General features: G+C 50.1%; 2 protein-coding genes across 3 annotated transcripts in view; one reads left to right on the forward strand and one right to left on the reverse strand.

The window, feature by feature from the left end:
* Window positions 1–1,051: 1,051 nt before the first annotated feature.
* On the forward strand, window positions 1,052–12,163 carry MPO (myeloperoxidase). 2 transcript variants are annotated; one of them, XM_050764681.1, is made up of 13 exons: window positions 1,057–1,161; window positions 1,271–1,395; window positions 1,540–1,633; window positions 1,983–2,158; window positions 2,351–2,474; window positions 2,573–2,702; window positions 2,800–3,006; window positions 3,871–4,189; window positions 6,329–6,489; window positions 8,351–8,606; window positions 9,103–9,273; window positions 10,127–10,364; window positions 11,155–12,163. In XM_050764681.1, the coding sequence occupies exons 2-13, from the start codon at window positions 1,320–1,322 to the stop codon at window positions 11,360–11,362; spliced, it is 2,160 nt and encodes a 719-aa protein (XP_050620638.1). In that variant the 5' UTR covers window positions 1,057–1,161; window positions 1,271–1,319; the 3' UTR covers window positions 11,363–12,163. The 2 variants fall into 2 exon arrangements, with proteins under 2 accessions (XP_050620636.1, XP_050620638.1); XM_050764679.1 differs by having other exon boundaries at window positions 1,052–1,395.
* Window positions 12,164–13,572: 1,409 nt separating this feature from the next.
* The window catches only part of LPO (lactoperoxidase), a 30,148-nt gene continuing 22,142 nt past the window's right edge, over window positions 13,573–21,578 (reverse strand). The window contains exons 10-13 of the mRNA XM_050764815.1: window positions 17,078–17,330; window positions 15,700–15,873; window positions 14,424–14,661; window positions 13,573–14,223 (exon numbers count right to left, since the gene is read on the reverse strand). Of these exons, the coding sequence (XP_050620772.1) occupies window positions 14,016–14,223; window positions 14,424–14,661; window positions 15,700–15,873; window positions 17,078–17,330 (873 nt within the window). The 3' untranslated portion in view covers window positions 13,573–14,015. The remainder of the gene's footprint in view (window positions 14,224–14,423; window positions 14,662–15,699; window positions 15,874–17,077; window positions 17,331–21,578) is intronic.

A 21,578-nucleotide genomic window follows, 5' to 3' on the forward strand; every position in this document is an offset into this window, starting at 1 on the left:
TGCACTGATCTTGTCCCAGGGAGGCCCTGGGCTGCATTACCCAACTGATCACTAACCACAACCAGCTCTGCTCTCTCCTGGTTCCTGAAATCCAGGAGCAGATGGTGGTGGGGAGGAGGAGTTTGGAGACAACCCTCTACCAGAAGCCAAGAAAAAAGGGGAGTGAGGAGGAATAGAGGAAGTTATCTTGGTCCTACGCCCACAGCCCCCAGGGTCCTCTTTCCTGTGAAGTCCAACGGTCTCCAGCCAGATTTCCTGTTCCCTTAGCCCCACCAAGAACCAGAGGCTGCCCACCGGGGTTGGCTGTAGAATGCAGGTTACTGTTGGAGTGGGGGATGGCCAACTGAGGCCCATTGGGTCATTTTTACTCCAGGTCTCCCTTTCATCCTCCTGTCTTCACTGGGGGCACTCTATTCCCCGCAGTTCCTGGGCTACCAGTTCCTGACTTTTGTTCCTTTCAAAGGAACCCTGGATAACCAATGTAACCAGAATTTCAGAGGGGTTAGTTGTGTGTATCCCCTGGGGACAGCACTGGTATAGGCACACAATGGTGAGCTGATAAATTTGGGTTGGAAGTGCTAAATTCAAAGGCTGGGGACAGGCTGAGCCCAGTGGCTCACACCTGTAATCCCAGCACTTTGGGAGGCTGAGGCGGGTGGATTGCTTGAGGTCAGGAGTTCAAGATCAGCCTGGTCAACATGGTGAAACCCTGTATCTACTAAAAATACAAAAATCAGCTGGGCATGGTAGTGGGCACCTGTAATCCCAGCTACTTGGGAGGCTGAGGCAGGAGAATCGCTTGAACGATTGCACACCAGCCTGGGCAACAGATCAAGATAACGTCTCAAAAAAAAAAAAAAAAAAAAAAAAAAAAAAAAAAAAGACGGGACAATGCTGGTCCCTCCTTTCCTGCCCCTTTCCCCCATTTCAGGGGCCCCTCTGTGTGTACCTTCCAACCCCAGTGGGGGAGGAGAGAGAGTTCAGTCTCCAGGATCAGACCTTCCTCTCCCTCACCCCGCCCTCAGCTTACAGGACATAAAAGCGCAGATTGAGCTAAGAGGAGCTGCCAATATCAGGTGACCTGTGGAGGTGGGGTCCTTGGAGACTGGATGACAGCAGCTGGAAGGGGATAAGGGTGCAGTGAGCCCCTCCCTCAAGGAGGTCTGGCTTTATCCAGAGACAGAGCCCTCTGAGGTGGGGCTGAGGTACAAAGGGGGATTGAGCAGCCCAGGAGAAGAGAGATGGGGGTTCCCTTCTTCCCTTCTCTCAGATGCACAGTGGACTCAGGACCTTGCTGGGCTGGGGGTATCACTGCAGAGATGAAGCTGCTTCTGGCCTTAGCAGGGCTCCTGGCCATTCTGGCCATGCCCCAACCCTCTGAAAGTGCTTCTCCAGGTAATAGTTCCCAGGTGGGAGAAGATGGTGTGTTGGGGTGGTTGTGTTCCAGAGACCCCTTTTCTCAGAGCAGGACTTCTTAGCTCTGGGGCCTGATAGGGGGTTGGGGCCCATTCCTGACTTTGTGATCCCTGCTCTGGGCAGCTGTCCTGGGGGAGGTGGATACCTCGTTGGTGCTGAGCTGTATGGAGGAGGCCAAGCAGCTGGTGGACAAGGCCTACAAGGAGCGGCGGGAAAGGTGGGGCACGAGGCACTGCCCAGCTCTGGGCAAGGCTGTCCCAGGCCTTGCAGAGAAGGAGCAGGCAGCAGGGAACTTGATGGTGGGAGAGGGAGATTACGGGGACCCATGTGGACTCCCTTTCTGTATGTCTGTCCCTGTGTCTCTGGATGGGAGAAAAGCTTAAACGCCATCCTTCCCAAAGCCTTGCCTGTCTGGACACCCAGGTCCATATCCTTTTTATAAAAGGAAGCCTTCCTCCCACCCGTGGGCCTGTCTGCATGGTCCTGCATGTCTGCCCCTGGGCTGGGGCTCTGCTGGGTGGGTCTGCACCCCTTCTCTGGCCCTCACTCCTCCTTTCTCTAAGCAGCATCAAGCAGCGGCTTCGCAGTGGCTCAGCCAGCCCCATGGAACTCCTATCCTACTTCAAGCAGCCCGTGGCAGCCACCAGGACGGCGGTGAGGGCTGCTGACTACCTGCACGTGGCTCTAGACCTGCTGGAGAGGAAACTGAGGTCCCTGTGGCGAAGGTCATTCAACGTCACTGGTACTGTTGCCCATCCCACCCCAGGCCCCTGCTCCACTAGTGACTCCTCCTAGGGACCACAGCCGTCTCCCAGTGATCCCCTCAACTTCTTCCTCCAGGGAGTCTCAGGGGTCTCCAGGGCTCCTCAGCCTCAGGTTGCCTGGGATAGGAAGTGAGGCGGCTCAGCTTCCCCATTGCTCTTTCCCTCGGCAGATGTGCTGACGCCGGCCCAGCTGAATTTGTTGTCCAAGTCAAGCGGCTGCGCCTACCAGAACGTGGGGGTGACTTGCCCGGAGCAGGACAAATACCGCACCATCACCGGGATGTGCAACAACAGGTGCGGCTGGCAAGGGGGTGGCTGCAGGACCCGGGCTCAGAGAGGCGTCCCGGATGCCTCAGGCCTCCCGGTGTCAGCGCCCTGTCATCCCCTTGCAGACGCAGCCCCACGCTGGGGGCCTCCAACCGTGAGTTTGTGCGCTGGCTGCCGGCGGAGTATGAGGACGGCTTCTCGCTTCCCTACGGGTGGACGCCCGGGGTCAAGCGCAACGGCTTCCCGGTGGCTCTGGTGAGCGCGGGGTGGGGGGGTGGGGGCAGATGAGATGGGGCGAGGCCCAGCCACGCGGTGCGCGGACCCAGGCGCCAGCTGACTCCGTGTCCCGTAGGCTCGCGCTGTCTCCAACGCGATCGTGCGCTTCCCCACGGATCAGCTGACCCCGGACCAGGAGCGCTCACTCATGTTCATGCAATGGGGCCAGCTGTTGGACCACGACCTCGACTTCACCCCTGAGCCGGCTGCCCGGGCCTCCTTCCTCACTGGCGTCAACTGCGAGACCAGCTGCGTGCAGCAGCCGCCCTGCTTCCCACTCAAGGTGGCCCTGCTTCCCGCCCACTGCCTGGGTGGGGAGAGGGGAGATTGTTTCTGGAAGGGGCCATCTCCTTTCTGTGCCCAGGTTTCCTTTCCCAGCCGCTGAGGAAGGCTCGCCCTGCCTTCCCTGTGTGCAGAAGCACTGGCTGCTCAGCTGTGACCTGTCTCCTTCCTGTGCCTGGGCTCAGCCAGCTGGCAGCCAGGGCCGTCCATTTGCTCACTGCCTCTTGCAGGCCAAGGGAGAGACGGTTGTTCCTCCCTGGCTGACAGGAGTCCTGTTGGTGGAATCACTGGCTTTTTGTTAGGTTGGGAGAGGGTTCTGGGAGGAGGACCTTCCCAGTGCCCCCCAAGCCTCCATGCTCAGTCCTGTTTCCTCCCCACGGAGGGGGCAGCCCCAACCCCCATCACAAAGAAGGAGAGAGTCTGGGGGTCTGGTGGGTGCCGTGGGATAGGGCTGGGAGTGGGCAAGGTAGTCGAGGCACTGCTGGGTACGGAAGGAGGAGGAGAGAAAGGAGAGAGCGCCTGAGAGAGGGAGAGAGACGGACAGGAGAATGTCAAGGCCAGAGGGAGAGCAGGCCCAGCAGAGAGAAGGGGAGAGAGAGAGGCGAAGCTTTAGTGAGGAAGGGTCGGACGCCTGGCGGTGCCCAGACCCAGGGGCTGCCCAGGTTCCCAGTTCAGTGTTCTGCTCATTAACGCTGCGGCTCAGAGGCTGCTGCTGGTGGCGCCCTAGGCAGCGATCCCGTTCGGGCCTCCAGAGGCCTCTGCAGCTTGAGGTTACCAGAGGTCCTGAGGGCAGGGGAAGAGCCACTTCTGCCTGGGCACCTTCCCTGCCCTCGGTGAGCCAGTCTAGCCTCTCTCTGTGCCTCAGATCCCGCCCAACGACCCCCGCATCAAGAACCAAGCCGACTGCATCCCATTCTTCCGCTCCTGCCCGGCCTGCCCCAACAACAACATCACCATCCGCAACCAGATCAACGCGCTCACCTCCTTCGTGGACGCCAGCATGGTATACGGCAGCGAGGAGCCCCTGGCCAGGAACCTGCGCAACACGTCCAACCAGCTGGGGCTGCTGGCGGTCAACCAGCGCTTCCAAGACAACGGCCGGGCCCTGCTGCCCTTTGACAAGCTGCACGATGACCCCTGTCTCCTTACCAACCGCTCAGCGAGCATCCCCTGCTTCCTGGCAGGTCAGCGTTGGGGTGGGGACCAGGGGTGGCATAGGAGGTACTCCCTGTTGGAGCCACAGTGAGTCTGTTTGTGAGCAGCTAGTGGGTTTGTTCTTAGAGAGACTGTCCTCACCAGCCATTACTATCAACTTCGTGATATTAATCCAGTTGCCTTGGTAACAAGTCAGATGGAGCCAGAAAAGCAGAAAAGCAAACAACCTCTCCAACCCTAAGATGGAGACCCAGGGATGGATGAGGAGCCTCTGTCCATCAGTCCGTTGCTTTCTCTGTCCCTCTTTACCCTTCTGGACTCTGGAAGAGAGGACAGTTGAGTCCCTCAGGAGCGGGGAACTAAAGGACAGAGAGGGCTGTGGTGCCCTTGCCCTCTAGAGCAACACTATCCAATGTGGTAGCCACTAGCTGCATGTGGCTATTTTAATTTTAGCTATTTTAAGTCAAATAAACCCCGTTTCTCAGCGGTGCTAGCCACATTTCAAATGCTCAATTGCCTTACAGTCTAGTGGCTCCCCCTAATGGGTGGCACAGATGTAAAATATTTTCATCATCTCAGAAGGTTGAATTGGACCACACTGCTCCAAAATATCCCCTCCTGCGCACCTTAATTGCCCATAATAAGAGATGATGGGATTTTAAATGTAAACAATTGGTAGTTTTGGAGACATGATTGGGGCAGTGATGGCAGCCATGACCAGACATTTTCCAGCGTTGTTTTTTTTTTTTTTTTTTTTTCCCCTAAGACGGAGTCTCACTCTGTCACCCAGGCTGGAGTACGGTGGCACAATCTTGGCTCACTGCAACCTCTGCCTCCTGGGTTCAAGCGATTCTTCTGCCTCAGCCTCCTAAGTAGCTGAGACTACAGGCGCCTGCCACCATGCTTGGCTAATTTTTTGTATTTTTAGTAGAGACGGGGGTTTTACCATGTTAGCCAGGCTGGTCTCAAACTCCTGACCTTGCGATCCACCCGCCTTGGCCTCCCAAAGTGCTGGGATTACAGGTGGGAGCCATTGCGCCCGGCCATTTTCCAGCATTTTTAAATGTAAGCCCAATAGTGGACCTCAGGCCCTTTCCTCTGGCCTCCCTCTGCCTCCTCCTAATGGTTCCTGCTGGTCTCTCCCTGGCTGGGACCCTGGGAGGAGGATCCAGGTCGGACTTTCTACAAGAGAGGCCAACCTCTTCTGGGCTAGTTAGGCAAGGGCAGACCTCCTTAGCCAGACTCAGCTGCCCCCAGCCTGGCTTTGATGAGCCTCATGTCCCAAGCCTGGGTCATTTTGACCTCTAGCTGCCCATGGATGGAGATGCTGCTCTCAGAGAATTTCCTTTCCACCAGCTTCTAGAGTTGACAAGGACTGACGCTAGTGTCCTGACCCTAGCCCTCTGGGCCCTGCAGAGAAGAGTTGTGGGAAGACTAGGGGAACCAAGGGGGATCTGCTTAGTTTTCTTGAACAGTCTCAGGTGTGGACGCCACACATCTCATGTCCTAGCCCCCTCCCCTGGAGCAGGCTGCACCATTGGCATGTAGTAAAGGGCAGGGCTGACAACTCTGTTGAAATGGTAGTGGCTTTCTGGAGTCCTGTGTTGAGAAGGATTCTGAGGTGGCATCCAATTTTAGCAAGAAAGAGTGCTGTGATCATTAGCTGCATCAGACATGGGCGTGGACGTAGGCTGTGCTGAAAGGCATGCTTCTTCCCAGACACTCCTTGGAATCAAGAGAATCAATGAACCAAGCAGTGTTCATAAGTCTCATACTTTGTACCAGGCACTGTGTTAAGTCCCATGTATCCATATGTGTGCTAGGAGGGAGGGTAAAATATAAAAAGGCACAAGCCTTAGTCCTGTGCTCAAGGAGCTCCCTGTCTCAGGTACAGGAAAGTGGCATATCATGTGTTGGAAGTGATGCCTATTGAATGAACATCCCCAACCAGCAGTGCCCCTGAGCTGAGGCAGAAGCTATTATTGTGGACTGGGGCATCAGGGCAGGCCTCCTAGAGGAGTGTAAATTGGGGATGGTGTGAAAAGATGGATGGGGAGGAGGGTTGAGTAGGAGGCATTTCAGGCCTTGGCTGGGGAGGGGGTTTCAGTGGAGCAAATCTTTTCTGGGATGGAGGACTTAGGAATGACAGTGGCTTTTGCCTCCCTAAGGGGACACCCGTTCCAGTGAGATGCCTGAGCTCACCTCCATGCACACTCTCTTACTTCGGGAGCACAACCGGCTGGCCACAGAACTCAAGCGCCTGAACCCTAGGTGGGATGGGGAGAGGCTCTACCAGGAGGCCCGGAAGATTGTGGGGGCCATGGTCCAGGTAGGCTGTCTTGAGCACCGGGCACATGGGATCCAGATGTGCCCCTGCAGCATCCTAGCTGTGTGACCTTGAGCAAGTTCCTAACCCTCCTGAGCCTTGCCTTCTTCATCCATGAGGCTATAAGGATTATAATACATATATGAAAACACCTTTCAGATAGTAAGTGCTTGACAAAGGCTTCTTCCCTTCCCTCTGCTTCGCAGGTTTGCTCCCTGCAGTCTTCTTTCCTGTGGGTCTGTTGTTGGTGTTGGGAGGGTTGAATGTTTGACTTAGTGCCTGAGTAGCTGTTCAGTAAATTCTTCTTCTTTCCATCTCACTGTCACTCTTAGCTCCTTTACCCACTCACATCTTCTTTCTAAAATTAAAAAAATTATAGGGCCAGGCGCGGTGGCTCATGCCTGCAATCCCAGCACTTTGGGAGGCCAAGGCAGGTGGATCACGAGGTCAAGAGATCGAGACCATCCTGGCTAACACGGTGAAACCCGGTTTCTACTAAAAATACAAAAAATTAGCCGGGCGTGGTGGCAGGTGCTTGTAGTTCCAGCTACTTGGGAGGCTGAGGCAGGAGAATGGCATGAACCCAGGAGGCGGAGCTTGCAGTGAGCTGAGATGGTGCCACTGCACTCCAGCCTGGGCAACAGAGAGAAACTCTGTCTCAAAAAAATAAATAAATAAATAAATAAAATTTTAAAATTATTATTATTATTTTATTTTTATTTTTTGATACAGGGTCTTACCCTGTTGCCCAGGTTGGAGTGCAGTGGTGCGATCTTGGCTCAATGCAATCTCCACCTGTCAGGCTCAAGCCATTCTCCCATCTCAGCTTCCTGAGTAGCTGGGATTTCAGGCACGCACCACCATGCCCGGCTAATTTTTGTATTTTTTGTAGAGACGGGATTTCGACATGTTACCCAGGGTGGTCTCAAACTCCTAGGCTCAATTGATTCGCCCTCTTCGACCTCCCAAAGTGCTGGGATTACAGGCATGAGTCACTGCGTCCGGCCCACTCACCTCTTCTTTTTGGCTCTGTCATAATCCACCCAACATCCTTAGCCTCATTTACTCCTGGGGCAATGTTCCCGGTTCTGTCTCTCAACATCTGGTGCTTCATTGCCCCCACCCTCTCCCTCAGAGGCAGATGCAGACACACACACACACACACACACACACACACACACACACACTCCTAGATTCTGGAGGAGAGAGTTTCCGGTGCTAAGGGTGAGTTTTTGATTTGCACTAAGAACTCAAGTGAAATTCATTTACACTCCAAAAGAACTTCTAGAAGCTAGAATGTAGAGTGAGACTGTTCCATGTCTTCACTTTTCACGGGGAAAATCATGCCAGATGGTCCTTCATTCCTTCCTGCCTCCCTGCTTTCCACACACCTAAACTGAGCCTTACTGTGGGCAGGCACTTGGTGGGCACTGTGAAGAATTTCAACAACTTCAATTTCCCTTGCTCTCAAGGACTTTATAAGATAGTTGCAGAAATGACAGATTAATAACGTGCAGACAAGGAAGTTATCACAATGACAAAAAAAGTGATTTGCTATTTAGTCCTCTAAGGCAGAGGGCAATATAATTATCCTTAATGTACATTTGAGGAACTCAGACTCAGAGAGGTTAATGACTGGTCCAGGGTCACCCAGCTAGCAAGCAGTAGAACTCTATTTATGCCTCTCAGTGCCACTCTGTTAGGCCCAGTTCCAGTATTGTGGGAGGTTATTCCTTGACCGTAGAGGGATGGGAGGGATTCCCCAAGCCAAGAGCAGGCAGAGACTCTGGCCCTCCTGTGCTGCCAGGCGGCATTTGTAGTGGAGGAGTCGGTAGAGAGGCCATTCCAAATGACTTGTCTTTAGATCATCACTTACCGGGACTACCTGCCCCTGGTGTTGGGGCCAGCGGCCATGAGGAAGTACCTGCCCAGGTACCGTTCCTACAATGACTCAGTGGACCCACGCATCGCCAACGTCTTCACCAATGCCTTCCGCTACGGCCACACCCTCATCCAACCCTTCATGTTCCGCCTGGACAATCGGTACCAGCCCATGGAACCCAACTCCCGTGTCCCCCTCAGCAGGGTCTTTTTTGCCTCCTGGAGAGTAGTGCTGGAAGGTAAGCGGGACCTAGGCCAGGAGCGAGTGGGCTGGCAGCTAAAGGTGGGGTGGGGGTCACCTTGGCTCTAGGGAGCTAGGGTGGGGAGCAATCTGCTTTCCTCCCATCTTGGAGATCTGGTCTGACTCTCCAGCCTCAGTTCCCCTGACTCTGCTTCCATATCTGATAATAAAGAGTGGGGGTGGGGATGGCTCTCAGAGGTAACTGGCTACTTCCTATGTGTTGTGGCTTGCTGTGACCCAGGATGCCAGGGCCTGGGAGCATCACAATCTTGCAAGTCTGAATGGCATAATCTCCTGAGACCTATATGCCCCTGGATCATGTAGTGACCGGTGAGGACCTGCTCACTGGAGCCACCTTGGTACCAGGCACTGCATGTGCCCAGCCCTCTTCTCGAATACTCCTAACCTTACCTGGACTTGTCCCTGACTCCAATCTGAGCTCTGATACTGATCCAGATACTTCCTTCCCCTGAGCTGGCTCCTCTGGTCCCCAGGTGGCATTGACCCCATCCTCCGGGGCCTCATGGCCACCCCTGCCAAGCTGAATCGTCAGAACCAAATTGCAGTGGATGAGATCCGGGAGCGATTGTTTGAGCAGGTCATGAGGATTGGGCTGGACCTGCCTGCTTTGAACATGCAGCGCAGCAGGGACCACGGCCTCCCAGGTGAGGGGCTGCAAGAGTCTCCCCTGACACTCTCCTCCCCTGAGCTGCCTCCTAGGTAGCCCATCACTCCTCTTCCCACTCTAGGGCCCCTGCCCTCTCCAGAGTATATTAGAGGCACTTTGCTCTCAGGAAGTAGTCTGAGACCCGGCCCCTGCCTTTCCCTGGACCCATCTGATCAATTTCCAGCTCCTCTCAGCCTCCTTTGCATGCTGTAATTCTCATCTGAGGGGCATCATCATCAATGATAACCCACAGTCTGAAAATCTGTCTCTGTCATCATTTCGTTTTGCTTCATTGTATGTTAACTCTGGGGGAAGAGATTATTGTTGCCTTCATTTTACTGATGAGGCAACTGAGGCTTGATGAGATTCAGAAGCTGGACAGGTTCTTTAGTCAAGTCAGTGGCAAAGCTGACATTTGAAGCCAGATTAGCCTAACCCCAAAGCCTGTGCCTATGTCATGGGGTAGCCCATGTGGCTGAGGCTCCTAGACACACTTCACCTCTCATGGGTCAGAGACAGACACGTTGTGCTGCTCTGGAGGGGGACAAGGAGATGTCCCTATTCTTGGACCAGCAGGAACTGTGGCAATTTAGGGTTTGCCTTATGGTAGGCGGGCAAGAGAAAGACAGAGATGGTCCCAGAGAGGCCCAGTTGTGCTCCTTGGTCTGAGCCAAAGGTTCAGGGTTCCCTGATGTGAGGTCCTTCCCTCCCTCTATGACCTTGGTTGTGTTGGGAAGGTGAGTTTTCTGGGCTGCTGGCAGATATGTGAATCTTCCCGGCTGTCTCCAACGACCTCCCCACCTTGAGGCAGAGGGACCTGCCCACAGCCACCTGTCCCCTCCCCTACGCAGGGTACAATGCCTGGAGGCGCTTCTGTGGGCTCCCGCAGCCCAACACGGTGGGCGAGCTGGGCACGGTGCTGAGGAACCTGGAATTGGCGAGGAAGCTGATGGAGCAGTATGGCACGCCCAACAACATCGACATCTGGATGGGCGGCGTGTCTGAGCCCCTGGAGCGCAATGGCCGCGTGGGCCCACTCCTCGCCTGCATCATCGGCATCCAGTTCAGGAAGCTCCGGGATGGTGATCGGTGAGGAGGGGCAGGCGGCGTGGGCCGCTGGGTGGCTGTGGGCCTATCCCTGACTCTCTGGGAGCCCAAATTTCCTCCCGTCAGGTGAAGGACTGGAGGAGTCAGTGATTTTCCAGTGTGTTCCAGGAATCCTCCAGATGCCCTGGAGTGCCTCTAATGTCCCCTGAACCTGTTGGGGGTGCAGCAAGGAGAGACCTGGACCCCTGGTTGTAAAGGGAGGAAGATAGAAAAATGCCACCCTTAGCTACTTATTCCCGTGGGTTTCACTGTGCAACCATGGGCGTGTCAGCCACCAGTGGGCAGTCCCCTCCCAGCTTTCCCACAGCTCCCCTTAGTGTCATTTCGTCGTGGTCCTGACGTCTTCATGTCTAGTTCTTGCTTAGCCTGTATTGCACTTTTGGGAAAATTAGAAAAAGGTGCCCCTCTCTGGGTGGACGAATTATAAACCACCCCCAAGATTCTCTCTCACTCCTATGGATGCAACTCCTGGCCAGGGCACAGGGCTTCAAGAGTGTGTGTGGGCCCCAGTCCCCCTCCAGCGTGGTGCCCTGGAGGCCGCCGGGCTAGGGATAAGGGACAGGCCACTGGGCAGCTGTGCTTTACTCTGCACAATGAGTGGAACATCACTTGTGTGAAAGCCCCTGGACTGCCCAAGGGCCTGGGGCCCTCCTGTGCTGCCAGGTGGCATTTGGTGTGACCTTGTTATATCCAGGGAGCAGCACAAGCCCACCGATGCCCTGCCAGCCCAGAATATCCTCAGGCACAGTGTCCATGGGTGTTCCCCATGCAGGTTTTGGTGGGAGAACGAGGGTGTGTTCAGCATGCAGCAGCGACAGGCCCTGGCCCAGATCTCCTTGCCCCGGATCATCTGCGACAACACGGGCATCACCACCGTGTCTAAGAACAACATCTTCATGTCCAACTCGTATCCCCGGGACTTTGTCAACTGCAGTACACTTCCTGCGTTGAACCTGGCTTCCTGGAGGGAAGCCTCCTAGAGGCTAGGTAAGGGGGTGCAGCAGTGAGGGGTATATCTGGGCTGGCCGATTGGAACCACGGAGATCTCCTTGCCCTAGGTGAGCCCAGCCCTGTTCTGGGTGCAGCTGAGAAAATGAATGACTAGACATTCATTTGTGTGCTCATGTATCTGCAAAGTATATAAATTGGCATTTCATGTGTGTGTGTTGTCTGAACATGGGGAGTGTTTCATGGGTTATGTGTATGTGCCATTTATGTGAGTGTGTGTTTGTGCCGATGAGAATACTGAGTATGTGGAAGGCAGCAGAACGGACTGGTGAGGCGCACAGCTCAGGAATTAGACTGCCTGGGTTCCAATCCTGGCTCTGTGGCTTGCTAGCTATGTGAACTTGAGCAAATTACCCTCATTAAACAAGAGTTTTCTTCCTTGTAAATTACATCTGTCATGGTTTCTTGGAGGGCCCACTTGTATCCTCTTGTTCTTCATTTATTGAGCACCTACTACATGCAAGGCACTGTACTGGGCATGAGAAACATATAGAGGCAAGAAAGAGATACCAAGATGCCATCTGTGTCTTGGTTAGCAGAGCTGGACCAGTGGTGCACTGGAAGGATGAGCCAGCTGCAGCTGGGCTCTGTGGTTGACTTATGGGCCCAGCCAGCCAGACTCAGGCCATGGCTCCCCTTTTTCTTCCTCACCCTGATTTCTTGCTTATTCACTGGAGTCCTCCTGAAGAGGAACTGGGCCTGTTGTACTTTCTGTACCATTTATTTGTTCCCAATGTTTATAGTAATAAAGGCACCACTGATGGGGACCTCCACTCTGTCCATGTCTGAGGAGGAACTGGCGCTTTTGCAGAGGCTTACTCTGGGCTCTGAACTTGAACCAGTGTGGTCTGTGCTCAGGGCCCTGTGTTTCTGAACTGAGGGTGAGGGTGTCGGGGAGTTTTCCTTTGAGATCTGTACGTGGAGGGCAGTCATCTCTTGGAAACATGGAGGGCAGGGCATGCGGTGCAGACCCTCCTCCCTCACCTCCACCCCTGCCACCCTGCAGTGAACTGTGGTCACCAAGCTCTTATGTTTGTTAATTGCTCTAGCAAACGTTTGCTATGTGTTCACTCTGTGTCAGGCCCGTGCCAGGGGCTAGGAAGTGGAGGGGACAAAATGCTGTGTGGTAGGAGAGAAAGTGCAGGGACCTGGTGAGGAGGCAGGCCCTTTCCCGACGAGAGGGGCCTCTGCATCCTGCATCCTGGCAGCCTGGCACAGGGGTTCAGAGGCCCTGAAGACAGTAGACTCCTTCTCACTCATGGTGCACATGGCCCCTGGAGCAGTGAGAGCAGATGGCTGGGCCCAGAGAACAGGGCCAGCACTGAGGGAGGGGAAGGAGTATATTTCCCTAGTAGTCTTGCCTGGAGCTTGAACCCTGCATCTGACTGGAGGACTCCCTCCCTCTCCCCTTCCTTCTCAAGTGTGGGGAGGGGCCGGAAGTGGTGTAGGATGGTGGAGTCTAATGTACTCAGGGGGCCCTTGGTAACGTTAGGACCTCACCATGGTAAGCAGCAGCATAAATACTGCTTGTCCTCATTTCCACGATGAGGAGAGGGCTGCTCAGAGGGGTGAAGCAACTTGTCTGAGGCCTTGAAGAAGTGGGGGGCAGTGCCAGGCTGCAGTCGAGGTCATCTGGCTCCTGGGCTCTTCCCACAGGATGACTGGGTGTCTCCCACTCCCATCCCACCAGTCAGGGGATCTGGAGGCCCTGGTTGGGCTAATCTTTCCCAGGGGGTCATTTTAAAAGAAGAACATATGAATATGTATTGGGCAGAAGCTCAAGGAATGTTCTGGAAGTGCTCCTTCAGAGACATCACAGGATCCAAGGATCACTCTAGAAGAGAGTATTTCTCAGAAGGGCCACTGGAAGTGATATTAGCTTCAGCTGTGGGGGACCCAGGCTTGGTTTTCCTTCCTGTTTTATCCCTTGGCACCACCACCTACCATCCCCCCCACGCCCTCTCTCTTGCTACTCCACAGCCAGTGCTTCTTTTCCCCAGGAGCCCCCTGCCCCTCCCCTTTATTTGAGAGCTCTTAGAAATCCCACCAAACCATCCCCTCTCACCCCAAGACCCATACACGCACCATCTCAGTGGTAAGACGTGTATGGCCTATAAACATCTAGTTACTTATTTGGCAGTGATTCCAAAGTCCGCTTTGCATCTTTAGTCAGTCATCAGATGTTTTTGAGCACTTCTAATGTGCTGTGCACCGTGCTAGGTGCCACGGGGAACCCTCGGAGGCAGGCTGACATCCTGGACTAGGGAGCTTACAATCTAGGTGAGAGGACAGGAGGAAAGATAAAGGTCAAGGGCCAAGACTTGTGGAGGGAAGAGGACAGGTAACATCCAGCAAGCTGGAGCAGAAGCGCACCTCAGAGGGGCTAAGTCTTGACAGAAAGGAGAAGCCGCAGGAGCTGAGTATAAGAGCTGGGCGGGCTGAGGCAGCCACCCTGGGGCCTGAGCAAGCTGTTCACCCAGGGGTGTAGAGAAGCCCAGCTGCAAAGAAGGGCTGGGACTTGGGTGTGGAGCTCTAAGGGACCAGGTCATTGAACTTGCTTGAAATGACCGTGTGGACCACAGGAAACTTTCCTGTGCAGCGCAGGCTGTATTGGAGCCCAGGCCCCTAATTCTTCACTGAGGCCCAGGGTGACAGGTCCAGCTTGTCAATGGCTGAGCAATCCACGAAGTCATAGGGGTAGCTGTTGGCCCGGAATGGGTCCCGTGGGACCTTGGTGATGCGGGTGTTGTCACAGACAAGGCGTGAGAAGGACATTTTCCGTAAAGAGTCCTTCTGCTCCTTCGTGAAGACCCCAGGGTTTTCCCACCAGAACCTGCAGAGATAGAAGTAGAGTCGCTCCACAGTCTGGCCGCTGGCCCCTCCCCACCCTGTCACAGGGGAAGGAAAGGGTCACAGGAACCATGAAAAGCCCTACTCACGCTGAGATCTGGAATCAGTGCTCATGCAGGACATTGGGATACCCCTCTTGGAGAAGGGACCTGCCCTTCCCTCCCTGGCTGAGGACGCACTTGCCTGTCTCCATCGCGGATCTGCTGGAACTGCTTGCCCAAGAGGCAGGCCAGGAGAGGCCCCACCCGACCCCTTTCCACCAGCGGCTCAGCAATGGCCCCTATCCAGATGTCGATGTTGTCAGGGGTCCCGTAGAGACCCAGTAACTTCTTGGCCAGCATCTTGTTCTTCAGCACTGTGTTCAACTCCTCTAGTGTCTGCGGCTGTGAGAGGTCGCAGAAGCCTCTCCAGGAATTGTACCCTAGGTTGGAGAGGCTGAGGCTGTCTCATCCCAGGGACTTCCTGTTCACAGCCCCCTTTGGAGCCATGTCCACTCCAGCTCTATCAGCCCTGGAAAGTCTGGTCTTATAGCCTTTGGGATGGGGAAGGAGGCAATCCATTGTTTTTTATTTGCACTTCAATCTTGAAGGGGCTAGTTGGTTAAGTCCTATGTAACCACTAAGTAATCGTGAAACCTGTGTGGTACTTACTATGAGTCCAGGCACCATTCTAAGCACTGTGCAAATATGTAACTGAAGAACAGAAATGTTAACTAATTTGCCCAAAGTCCTGTAACTAGTAAATGACATAGGTGGGATTTGAACTCAGGCAGTCTGGTTCTTAATTAAATTGCCTTTCATGGGGACAAAAGAAAGGTCCAATAGTCACTGGTTTCTCTCTACTGTTTTCTTAATGTTTTCAGGGCTTTTAAACTGTTTTTAAAGTTAGTTGGTGATCTCTTTTTCATTTAAGGAATGCCAAGATAGTACCAGATATATCCTCTTTTCTCTGCATTAGGGGAAATGGAAGATTCTGCTTCATAGAGAAACAAAGTGGGTTTTAGAAATGGCCTGGGGCTGGACATGGTGGCTTGCACCTGTAATTTCAGTGCTTTGGGAGGCCAAGGTGGGAGATTGTTTGAGGCCAGGAGTTCGAGACCAGCCTGGGCAAAATAGCAAGACTATGTCTATATTAAAAAAAAAAAAAAAAAGGCTGGGCATGTGGCACACCTGTAGTCCCACCTACTTGGTAGTCTTAAGCAGGAGGATTACTTGAAGCTAGGAGTTTGAGGCTACTGTGAGCTATGATCGCACCACTGTACTCTAGCCTGGGCAACAGAGCAAGACCCTGTCTAAAAAAAAAAACAACAAAAAAAAAAACAAACAAAAAAACTGGCCTGACTTTTGTTTCAGAATTGATCTGATGATCAGATCCTCAGGGTTATAGAAGAGAGTCTCCAGGAGCCCTAGGAAGTTAGCTAAAATTTCCCCGGCGCAGGCCAGACTTCAGACCCACTCACCAGGTTGCCCATGGTCCCGGCAACGCTGTGTGTTGATGGCAGCCAGGTCAAAGCCATGGATCCTGTGAGTTGGCTGGAAAAGCTTGTTGCGCAGCTCTCCAGTCATCATTTTATTCTGTTTCATCAGCTTGGATTTCTTGGCCAGCAGGCCCCGCACCAGAGGATCAATTCCACCTGTCAAGGGAGACCCAGAAGCCATGCTTAGGATGGGGGTAGGGTGGGAACATCATCCATGGCTTGCCTGTGCCTCCACCAGACATTTTCTCTTGGTTGAATGTGGGTCAGCTGGACATCCCAGGCTGGAAGGAGGGAGAGAAGAGCACAGTGCAGCCTGAAGGGTATGCTCAGGGAGACAGGGGCATCCAGATTTTCTACTCTGGGGGTGGGCAGAAAGGGGCATTCATGCGATGATGGCATGACTATAAACATTGAGATATTTTTTGGCCATGCATGGTGGCTCATGCCTGCAATCCCAACACTTTGGGAGGCCAAGGTGGGAAGATTGCTTGAGCCCAGGAGTTTGGGATCAGCCTGGACAACATGGCAAAACCCTGTCTCTAAAAAGAAGGCAAAAAAATTGGCCGGGTATGAGGGTGTGTGACTTGTAGTCCCAGCTACAAGGGAGGCTGAGGGAGGAGGATCACGTGAGCCCAGGAGTTCAAGGCTGCAGTGAGCCGAGATTGTGCCATTGCACTCCAGCCTGGATGACAGAATGAGACCCTGTCTCAAAAAAAAAAAAAAAAAAAAAAAAAAAAAAAAAAAAAAAAAAAGATATTTTTAAAGCTCTAGTTCATGGAGTCAGCTTTTTCTTCCATATGTTCTGCTGAGGAACATTGCATAATGGGAAAAGGCTGCATAAATCTCAAGGAAATGGCCTTGACTTGTTAGGCTTTAAGTAAAGTTAATTTCAACACAACATAGCCTAGGGATAAAGGAAAGTTGGGTCCAACCTCTGGCACCTCTATGAAGTAAAAAACTCTAGAGGAGATAAAAGAGCAATGTATTTACCAAATCCATGAACTCTTTCTGTAGGAGTCAGAGAAGCCTACGGCAGGGGAAGGAAGTAGGGAAATCCCAGTCACCTTAGAAGCCAAGAGGAAAGAAAGAATAACTAATACTTATTGATCACCTCCTGTGTGCCAGGAACCATTGTAGGGTGCTCCACATGTATATCTCATTTAATGTTTTGCATAGCCTTGTGAGATGGGTGCTATTATTGTCCCCATTTTATAAATGAGGAAACTGAGGCTCAGTGAGGTGAATTCACTCGCCCAAGGTCATGTAAAAGTGCTTGGAATCTGACTTCCAAGAGAAGTTTCCCTACAATAAACTGCATAGTGGGAGACCAAGGTGACAGCACTTCCCTGAAAGGGCATACCATCTTTGACCATCCTCCAAGTGTTGAAGAAGAGGGTGTGGAGGGGGAGTTCTGGTTCTGGCCCCCATGGCTGATAATTCTCATCCAGGCGGAACACAGAAGAGGGGACCTCCAAATGGCCAAAGCGGAAGGCGAAGGTGAAGACATTGGAAATTCTGGGATCCACAGATTCATTGTAGCCTTGATATGGGGGTATCCACTTCTGCATGTGGTCACCTAGCAAAATGGGTAGGTAGTCCCTAAAGGTGATAATCTGGAGGGAGAATAAAATCAAGAGGAAATGGTGTAAGAAGGCTGAAACCTCTGCAGAGGGAGCTGTGAAAGAGCTGCAGCCAAGAGTGATGAGCTGTTGAAAATCAAGGATGGCAAATGGATAGCATATGTGCCCAGTTCCCATTCCTATGACCATAGTAGACATTGCTAATCAATCATGACATTTTTTCTGTTGATCTCTTACGATTTGTCTCAGCATAGGCTCTACTAATCAGTCATTTAAATTTGGCATATGAAACATACTCTCTTTGTCATCTTTGCACTAAGTTTATGACCTTGATGCTAAAGTGACAGTCTTTGTGTGTCACTTTAATGTAACAATGTCAGGGCAAAAGGAATGATAAACCACAGGAATGATTCAGGGGCAACTGAGGAAAGTTCTTCCAGTCTCCAATTCTGAAAGAAATACAGCAGAATGGAAAGACTGGTTTCTGGTTTTCTTTTACATAAAAACACAATGAACTAACACAAATAAAAAATCTTCGGAAAAGAAAAATGCCTCCGCATAACCTAATAATTATATTAATTTTTATTCTTGTAGTCTTTGCCTATATGTTACCCACTTTTACATAGTTACAATCCTACAGAATGCATACCTGTGCATTCTGCTTTTTCACTTCACGTTTTCCACGTTTCTGTCTAGCTTTCACAGTGAAGCCCTGTGTCTCTTTGCTCTTAACCCAGTGCCATAAGGAGCTCAGGTGCAGTAGTTCCTGTTCCCCTAGAAGGTTGCTCAGCAACAGCAGGCAGTCAGGGAAGTACTTTCCTGCCTTGCAGACAGCACCAGCAGGGATTGAGTGGGAAGCCCCCAAACACCAAAAGAGTGAAGTAGACAAGAATAGCATTGCAAGGCTTAGGAAACTAAGGTTTGGTGGACCTAAAGCCCACAAAAGCAGTCCAGAACCTACATGCTAAATCTAAACAGGGTAACTATGTGCTAAAATAGAAGTGCTTTTTTCTTTCTTTCTTTTTTTTTTTTTGACAGGGTCTCACTTTGTCACCCAGGCTGGAATGCAGTGGTGCCATCTTGGCTCACTGTAGCCTTGACCTCCCATGTTTAAGTGATCTTGCCTCAGCACCCCCAACTAGCTGAGACTACAGCTGCATGCCACCAAGCCCTGCTAATTTTTGTATTTTTAGTAGAGACGGGATTTCACCATGTTAGCCAAGCTGGTCTTGAACTCCCAACCTCAGGTGATCCACCCGCCTGGGCCTCCCAAAGTGCTGGAATGACAGGTGTGAGCCACTGTGCCTGGCCTAAAATAGAAAATTTAAATAGGATCAAGGGTCTCCTAATATAGTAACCAAAATGTCTAAGATACAAATGAAAATCACTCATAATACCAAGAACCAGAAATGCCACGTTTTGAGTAAAAAGGACAATCAACTGATGCCAAGGCTGACATGAATCACATGCTATAATTATCTAATAAAAAATTTAAAGGCAGCCATTATAAAAATGCTTCAATAATTAATTACAGATTATCCTGAAACAAATACAATATCACAGCAAAGAAATAGAAATTATAAAAAAGAAACAAATCAAAATTACAGAACTGAAAATACACTAACTGAAATTTTTAAAAAGCTTGAATAGACTCAGTAACAGAGTGGGAATGACAGAGGATAGAATTGGAGACAGATCAACAGAATTTACTCAATCTGAACAACAGAAAGAAAATAGACTTTAAAAATTGCTCAAACAAACCAGAGCCTCCGGGTTCTGTGAGACCGTAACAAAAGATCTGGCATTCTTATCAATGGAGTCCCAGAAATAGAGGAGAAAGGGGGTGAAACTGAAAAAGCATTTGAATAAATAATGCCTGAAAATTCTCAAAATTGGTGAGAGGCACACATTTACAGATTCAAGAAGATGAATGAATCCCAAACAGGATAAACATAGTGAAATTCACTCCAAGGCATATAATTAAATTTCTGAAAACTAAACATAAAGTATTAAAATAGTCAAAGAGAAATGACACAGTACCTATAAAGAAACACCAATTCAAATAATGGTAAACGGCTGGGCGCAGTGACTCACGCCTGCAATCCCAGCACTTTGGGAGGCCGAGTTGGGTGGATCACCTGAGGTCAGGAGTTTGAGACCAGCCTTGCCAACATGGCAAAATCCTGTCTCTACTAAAAATACAAAAAGAATTATCCAGGTGTGGTGGTGTGCATCTGTAATCCCAGCTATGCGGGAGGCTGACGCAAGAGAATCGCTTGAGCCCGGGAGGCGGAGGTTGCAGTGAGCTGAGATGTCACCACCGCACTCCAGCCTGGGTGACAGAGTGAGACTCCGTCTCAAAGAAACAAAAACAAAACAAAACAAAACAAAAAAACAAATATCAGTGAAGTTCTCATCTGAAACCATGGAAGCCAGAGGAAGTGGTGCCACATTTTTCATGTGCTGAAAGGCAAAATCTGTCAACCCTGAATCCAATAGCTGGTGAAATGATTCTTCAGGAATAAAGAGGAAATAAAGACATTCTCACACAAAGGAAGACTCAGAGAATTTGCTGCACACAGACCTATCCTTAAACAATGGCTAAAGAAAACTCTCTAAACACGAAGAACGGTAACAGAAGAAGGAAAGGACCCTCAGAAAGGAAAGAAGAACAATGTAATGGGTAAAAATAGAAGTAAACATAAAGTCTTTTCCACCTCATGATTTTTTTTCATTATATTTTATGGTTGACGCACCATCTGATGTGGTATAAAATGTACGTAGAAGAAATGCTTCAGACAATTATATTTCAAAAGTGGGGAAGGTGAAGGGACCAAATGGAAGTAGGTTTTCTACATGTCACTTGAAATGATAAAGCACGACACCAATAGGTTGATACGTCGTAAATCCATATCTCTATCTCTATCTTTATTTCTATATCTGTCTACCTATCTATCCTGAGAACAACCACTAAGAAAATTATACAAAGCAATATGTGATCAACTGGACCTTTAAAAAATGTTCAATTAACCCACAGGAAGGCAAGAAAAGCAATATTAGAGGAACAAGAAACAGAAGGAACAAACAGAAAACAAATAATAAAATGAGAGATATGGGAAATTTAATACCTAACATGTTAATAATTACTTTAAAGATAATTTAAAAGTAATGATTACTAAAGGTCAGAGATTGGGAGAGTATATTTCTTTTCCTTTTTTTTTTAAGTGACCCAACAATATGCTGTCTAAAAGAAACTCACTTCAAACATAATGACATAGGTAGGTTGAAATTGATGGAATAAGAAAGATCATGGAGACATCCATTTTTAAAAGTAGGGGTGACTATATTAATATCAGATAAAATTGACTTCAGAGGACAAAAGTGGAAATTACATAATGAGAAAAGGATCTATCCATCAAGAAGATGAAGCAATCCTAAATGATACGGATCAAACAACAGAGCTTTAAAGCTTTAAAATACATGAAGCAAAACCTGACAGGACTGGAAGAAGAAATAGGCGAATTCTCATTTATAGCGAGGGATTTCAACACCTGACTCTTAGTAAATGGGAGAATTACTAGACAGAAAATTAGCTGGAGTACAGAACTGAATAGCACCATCAACCAACAGATCCAATCGACATTTACAGAACATTGCATTCAACAACAGCAAGATACACATTATTTTTAAGAACTCATAGAATAGTCATCAAGATAGTCCACAGCAGGGTTTTATAAAACAAATCTTAACAAATTTAAAATAATTGAAATCATACAGAGTATAGTTTCTGATCATGATGGAATCAAACTAGAAATCAATAACAGGAAGGCAACAAGAAAATCTACAAACACTTGGAAATTAAATAACACACTTCTAAATTATACATAGGTTAAAGATGAAGTCTGAAAGGAAATTTAAAAAATACATACAAATGAAAATGAAAACGCAATATATCAAAATTTGTGGGAGGCAGTCAACTCAGTGCTAAGAGGGAACGTTATAGCATTAAATACATTAGAAAATAGAAAAGATTGCAAATCAGTCATCTAAGTTTCTACTTCAAGAAACTCAAAAAAGAAGAGCAAAATAAATCCAAAGCAAGCAGAATAGTCTAAAGGATAAAAATCATATGATCCTATCAATTGATGCAGAAAAACCATTTGATAAAGTTCAACATCTATTCATGATAAAAACTCTCAGTACACTAGGAATGGAGCAGAACTTCCTCAATCTCATAAAGGGCAACTACAAAACATTTATAACTAATATTATACTTAATGG

This window comes from Macaca thibetana, chromosome 16, assembly GCF_024542745.1.
Source record: "Macaca thibetana thibetana isolate TM-01 chromosome 16, ASM2454274v1, whole genome shotgun sequence".
Lineage (NCBI taxonomy): Eukaryota > Metazoa > Chordata > Mammalia > Primates > Cercopithecidae > Macaca > Macaca thibetana.

Bases quoted from the DNA above. Each gene is read 5' to 3' on its own strand.
- MPO (XM_050764679.1), top strand. From the start codon at position 1,242: ATGGGGGTTCCCTTCTTCCCTTCTCTCAGATGCACAGTGGACTCAGGA. The intron at 2,159-2,350 runs GTACTGTTGCCC...TTCCCTCGGCAG, and splicing joins AAGGTCATTCAACGTCACTG to ATGTGCTGACGCCGGCCCAG. The intron at 2,703-2,799 runs GTGAGCGCGGGG...CGTGTCCCGTAG, and splicing joins ACGGCTTCCCGGTGGCTCTG to GCTCGCGCTGTCTCCAACGC.